The 6,451-nt window shown below is 43.0% G+C and overlaps 1 protein-coding gene across 4 annotated transcripts in view; it reads left to right on the top strand.

Moving 5' to 3' along the window:
* Nr1h4 (nuclear receptor subfamily 1 group H member 4) overlaps positions 1 to 6,451 on the top strand; it is a 61,245-nt gene that overhangs the window by 11,311 nt on the left and 43,483 nt on the right. For 2 of the 4 annotated variants that reach the window (XM_055627819.1, XM_055627818.1), the window contains exon 1: positions 972 to 1,103. The exons of the other annotated variants lie outside the window; for them this stretch is intronic. In XM_055627819.1, coding sequence (XP_055483794.1) covers positions 995 to 1,103 — 109 coding nt within the window. In that variant the 5' untranslated portion in view covers positions 972 to 994. Of the gene's footprint in view, positions 1 to 971; positions 1,104 to 6,451 lie in introns of those variants that run through there. 4 annotated transcript variants of the gene reach the window in all.

Genomic DNA, 6,451 nt, shown 5'->3' with positions numbered 1-6,451 from the left:
CCCCCTCCTCCTCCTCCTCCTCCTCCTCCTCCTCCTCCTCTTCCTCCCCCTCCATCCCCTCCTCCTCCCCCTTTTCTTTTTCAAAGAGGAAATAAGGGCAGAAGATGGCTCAGGAATGTGAGCATGGTCCACAGAGTTTGGAAATGTCAGGAAAGACTGGATTTATTTGATTTTGGGGGCTACTCGGCTTGACTATCACAAACAACAAAATGTATTAGCTTAGAGTTCTGACAGCCAGAAGTTTAAAATCAGGGTGTTGTCAGGCTGATTCCTCCTGAGACTGCCAGGAAGAAATCTGTTCTAGGTCTTTCTGTTTGGCTTATCAATGTCATCTTTTGTCTCTTCATTCATTGTCCATCCACAGGTGTTTGTTTGTGTTCTGGTTTCTCTGTCTCTCTGTTGCTATCTCTCTGTCTCTGTCTGTCTGTCTGTCTCTCTCTCTCTCTCTAATAAGGACATAAGCCATAGTGGATTAATTCCCATTTTGATTATCTCTATACAAAGTCAGCCCACATGGACTTTATATGTAAATAAGGTCACACTGTAAGGTCCTTGGGGTTAGGATTTCAACATATGAAGTGGAGTATGGGTGAGACATAATTCTTCACATATTATTAGATACACACCCATTTGGCCAGGTCCATAGGCTTCTAGGGCTAACTTTGAAGTATTATTCATTATGCTTCTGATGTTACAAATGCATGCTGGTTACAAATACAAAGATCCATAGTGTGGTCTTTGACCTCCAACCAGTATTAGAGGCAGTGAACGGAAATTTACCCTCTAAAAGTTCTTAAACTGGGAAAGGGCTCCCAAAATGTTTATCTAAGACACCAGTTTCCAGCTTACTAGGCAATCTGGCATTGAGGACTTTTCTCATAAACATTTACAAATATTCCGCTCAGTGATGGAGTTAATCAGTAAACCACACCAACCTCTGGCCCCTGTCACTTCTTACCTGGTCTCCTCCTCAGTTGTTGTGAGGAAGCTAAGAATGGTGATGCAGTTTCAGGGCTTAGAAAGTCCAATTCAGATTAATCTTCACCACAGCCACCGGCTACCAGGACTTGTGTCGGACATGATGAGTGTGAAGCCTGCTAAAGGTAGGACCCTACTCACAGCTGTCTTCACGTGGACTCTCCTGCCATACTGAGGAAATATGGGAATCTTTTGTCAAAGGTTAAGGCTGTAGATCTCTGTCAGAGGGAGGCCCAGACAACCTGAGAAGACCGGGGATGGGAGGTTGTGATGGGTTGATATTTGTAGTTCTAAGCACATCAGTATCTTATCAGGATAATAGGCCAACCCGGTGCTATCCTTTCAAGTCAGTCAAATGTTACCGGTAACGTCAGTGAATGCTTGAAGAACATTAAAGTGTGCTCTGTAAGGCTGTTTGTTTGTTTAATACGGAACCTCAGTCTCATTGAATTCTGATGCTTGTTCAGCGGCTTGGGACCAGCATTAAAAACTAGAGTGCAGTAAAGACAATATCGACACACCTGCCCAGAAGCAAGATAAATTTGTTTTGTAAAATTTTGGTTCAATAACATGTGTGTAAGTATGCACAAGGGTCATGATGAAAAATTCATTGCAGACCATGGCATGTGGTAAGAAGTGATTACCAGAAAAAGAAGAAATACCAATTTAATGAACTGGTTGTATAGCATATTTCTTCCAGTGTTTTCTGGTAAATAAGACAAATGAAACTGAGATTTAGGCTTAGGGTTTTTGTTTTTTCTGAATTAAGAAATACTTTATTATAAAAAGACAGTATAATGTAAATATTATCTTAATGTTTCCCTCAAAACAAAACCCACATTCTAAAATTTCCACCAAAAATTGAACGCTGATTATTCCCTGATAATTACAATGATGTGCATACTTTTGACCGTACGCTTGGCAGCATCCCATTTTCCTTAAGAGTAGTATTTCAAAGGGGCTGGCGCTGTATTTAGAAACAGAAATTACTTACATGGTTTGGAAAGCAAATTTTCCACCCCCTTCTCGTTAACACACATTTATTTGACGTCTATTATGTGCCAGGCACTGTGTCTAGTGCCAGAAATTATAGAAAAGGAAATGCAATCTAATATTTCACTCAGAGAGTTCACAGACTAACCACAGCAGGAGCAAAACAGAATGTACCGAATGCTTGCTCTCTGTGGAGAGTGTAATTTACATTCCTGGTCTTAGGCCTGCCCGGTTGCAGCCTCTAACATTACAGCACATTACTCCAGCTTTATGGAGGCAGAAACAGAAGCTAAAAGAAGTTCAATGTCTTCCCCAACTTCATACATTTAGCAATTCAGCGGTGAACTGAGTCCAGATCCGTACACTTCAAACCAGTTTCTCATCACCACCTCAGGTTTTGCATGGAAGATAAGGCTGTGAACAAATATGGATGATTGTGCATGCTTCTGATAAGTGCTGGAGTAGAAGTGTGTACAGAGGTTAGGAGAGATTCACTCTACCTGGGGGAACTGGGACAGGCCTCACGGAGGTCATCAGCTGACACAGCCAGGAGAAACACCCACAGCCTGGCGCCAGGAATGGCAAACAGCTTCACAAATGAGGCCATGCCGTGTGGCTTAGAAGCCTTGGCTTAGGAAATAAGGAATAGGTTAAAGCAAGGTTCCACTCACTTCAATCCCGAAAATATGCAGCGAACAGCTGCTGTGCTTGGCGTTGTGTCAGAGGTAAACAAAAACAGAGAACAAAGAAATAAACAAAAACAGGAAAAAATGGGATAATTTGCACCAGGAACTGACTCAAACTGAAATTGTGAGACAGAACCACCATTAATATGTCAGCCTAGTCTCTGTTCGCAAACTGCCTAGAGCTGTACTGTTGACAGTTGACTGTATGACAGTCACTGGCCACACAGGATTATTTAACTTAAAATTTTCATTACTGAGAATTAAATACGTTTAGCACTCTTTTCCTTGGTGTTACTAATTGCATCTCAACTGGCCAACATTCTCACGTGGTTAATGGCTTTCATATTATAAGCACTGAATCCTTCTTTCATCTCAGAAAGCCTCCCCTGGATGAAAGTCTATGGAAAGCCAGGGCCCCTATCCAGAAGCAGGCTTTCCGGGAGTTCTCAGACCTGCCTGCAGATTATCCATGTGTCCCTATTGAAGACCTTCTAAACTCTCACGGGGTTTCCTGCCCAAAGGATTCGAATTCTGATACTGTAAATTATAGTTGGTCCGCTTCACCCCTCTACATCTTCTCCAATCGTGTAAATCAATGCTTCTCTAATGATTTAGTTGCTTGTGTCCTGTCCTCGACATCTCTATTCTCCCAACGGAAACACAGAAGAAAGGTAGGGCATTTTTCTACCTATCTTGTTCATGTCATGTCCTTGAAGCCTAGGCAATGTGTGCCAAATAGCAAGTGTCCAACATACATGATGAAATAAGTGTCCCAATGCTTGTCATTAGAACAGACTGTGTGGGAATGATTACCAATTAGTTATCACTGAAGTCGAGATTTTTTTTCTGAAATCTTCTGAATCAACCCTTTTTCTTAACAACTGTACTTTACACTAAGCATTACCTAATGAGATAGCAAGGCCAGAGCAGGGTTTATCGTCCAGGGAGATTGTAACACATAAAGTGCAGGGGAGGACCTCATAGTCACTTCTGTAGTAGAAGTTGCCCTGGCCCAACCTTGTAGAGAAAGTCAGCTGTGCGAGTCTACTTACCACTCTGTGCTGTGGTGTGCGGCCAACTGTGAAACACTGGAAGTGGAGATGCTTTGAGAACAGAATCATTAATTCGTGTCGTTGTATACTAGCCTCGCATTTTGTCATGTTACTTTTTTTAGCATAATATTACTATAACCTTGGGAAAGTTTTATACTTATGTATATTTATGTGTGCATGCGTGTGTGTGTGTGTGTGTGCGCGCGCGCGCGCACGCATGAGCACATGTGGAGGCCAGAGGTCAGCCTCGGGTGTTGTTCTTTAGGTATTGTCGCTTGTTTTGTTTGGTTCTTTGTGGTTTTCTTGTGACCGTCTCTCACTGGCCTGGTACTTGTCAAGCAGGCTGCCTGGCCAGTGACCTTGAAGGTTCCTTCTCGACTCTTACCAACAACGCAAAATCAAGAAGCCCGGAGCCCACCTGGCTTTTGACATGGTTTGGGGGAATGTAGGTTCTCATGCCTGTGTGGCAGGCACATGACTGCTGGGGATATCTCCCACCTCACTTTATGTTTTAATTTAGATGGTTCCAGGGAATGATATGATGTTGATACCATTAACTGACCTGATTTTGGACTCTGCTGCTTCTTGATTATGGAGATCTTTGCTTCCCTGAAATAACTAATGTTCAGAGGCCTCAAGCTGTCATGTGAGGAGAAAAATTTAACCATTTCCCCAGATTCTACAGAATCCAGATTCTGTTGCTAATTGGTTCCTTGACCTTGTACTAGTTGCTTGACTTTCCTAACCTGAGGTGATAGAAAGCTGGGCTTGGGGTGGAGTGAGAATTGAGAGAACATGTCAGAAGACAAAATCAAGGCCAGAGTAAAACTTAGAGTGTAACTTTCCTGTTCTTTTACATTTTATTTTGTTCCGGAGTTTTAGCCATATTTGATTAAGAAAGGATTGCGATTTTGCTTACATTTCATCTATAATAACTTTATACCTTATTCTTCTATTTTGTACTCCTAAAACAAAAGTGGCTTTACCAAATCAGTTTTGTTTGTCACATGCACTGGTTATTGTTTTCTGGCTCATACAGACAAGGTGGGCACGAAAGGGAGGAAATTGATGTTCGCACAGATGCTGTATATTGTGCGCTTTTTCTCAGCCATTTCCCAGGTCGGTGTAGAAAGTGTTCTCAATATTTGAGGATATTCTGCTTTGCCATTGTAGAAAAGTTCTGAATTCTAATATGCACAGAGAAGTCTCATGCTTATGAGGTTTTTAGACAGAAAAGATTAAAAGGTCCTATATATCCTTTATAGATGAGTGAAGAGAGGGTCCGGCAGGTTGGTAAGTAATGGTTTGCAGGCACGGTTTAATTAAACACAAAGCTGTAACTCTCCCCTCCCCCCATACAGGGTTTTTCTTCTAGCCTTGGCTGCCCGGGAACATGCTCTGTAGACCACGCTCGCCTGGAACTCACAGAGATCCACCTGCCTCTGCCTCCCCAAGCGCTGGTATGCACCACCGCATATCATCCCAGATGCCGCGATCTGGTCTGATCTCAGAAGAAACACGACTCTTAAGATTTAGAGTCATAGAAAACAACCCGAACAAAGCAGTCTTTACAGAGAAATCTGCAATCAAGCGAAGTGCAATGAGCTCTGGGAGAGAGTAGCTGTGCTGAGGAAGGGCCCAGGCTCACGAAGCATGAAGGAAAAGTCCTAAGACTGGAAGCAGCAAGAGATCCAAGAAACAGAAAAGCTGGCACGTGGGGAAAGAGTGGCAGGAAGAGAGAGGGCTGTGCCCGCTGAGCCTTGCAGGCCTGTTTGTATGTGATGTGTGAGCAGAAGTTACCGGCTCAAGTACAGGGAGCAGAGGAGGAGACAGCCACTGCCTCCTGCTTTGTTGAAACATCTCACATTTGGCATCATTCCAGAGAGTAGGGTGACCCCATGCAAGGGCCTTGAGGTCAGACTCCAAAATCCCAGCTACCTAGCGGGGTAGGAGCAAGGAGTAGCTTCAGCAGCGGCATTCTGTACAGAGGTTAGGAGAGATTCATTCTACAGCTCTGTAGAGACAGCACTGTGCTCTGAGGTGCGAAGCGGCCCAGGAGATGACTGCTCTCGGAGGAGTAACGGTACCTCATCCTACTGCGGCAAGGAACACCGTGAATATGCAAATGCTTAGTATTAAGAAGAGATTCATAAAAAATTTGTGCTTCTAGTAATAATGACAAAAACAACAACCATTTGAACGCCTTGAAGAATATTTTAGAGGTATGGTACACAGGTCCAGAATCCCTAAGTCCAATTCCAAATTCCCAAACCACTGGAAACCATTGGTTTTTAAGTTTAGTCAGACATTTTTTTTGGTGCCATTCCTGAGCTGAAGGATGTGAAACTTTGATTAAATAAATAGTATTTATTCTGCTTTGTGTGAATATTCACAAAATCTCACTGAGGAAAGCATTGCTGAGCTTGCTTCATAACACAGCATGCACTGACTTCTCCCGAGTGGCATGAATTCCACTGCACCATGTTCTGAGCTCTAAATGAAATATTTTTTCTCTTTCAGCAGTTCTGGGGATCAAGCCCAGGCCCTTGCCTAATCCAGGGTTCTACATTTTATTTGTTTATTTATTTTATCAACTATATATGGAGGGGGGGCATGCACTCACCCAATGTGTCCATGCAGAAGGCCAGAGAGTGAAGTTAGGTGCCCTCAGAAGAAGACATTCCATTCCTCCACCCATCATCATCATCATCATCATCATCATCATCATCATCATCATCATCA

The sequence above is a fragment of the Psammomys obesus genome, unplaced genomic scaffold, assembly GCF_907164565.1.
Source record: "Psammomys obesus unplaced genomic scaffold, mPsaObe1.curated_primary_1811, whole genome shotgun sequence".
NCBI lineage: Eukaryota > Metazoa > Chordata > Mammalia > Rodentia > Muridae > Psammomys > Psammomys obesus.
This window is presented reverse-complemented; position numbering and strand designations above follow the sequence as displayed.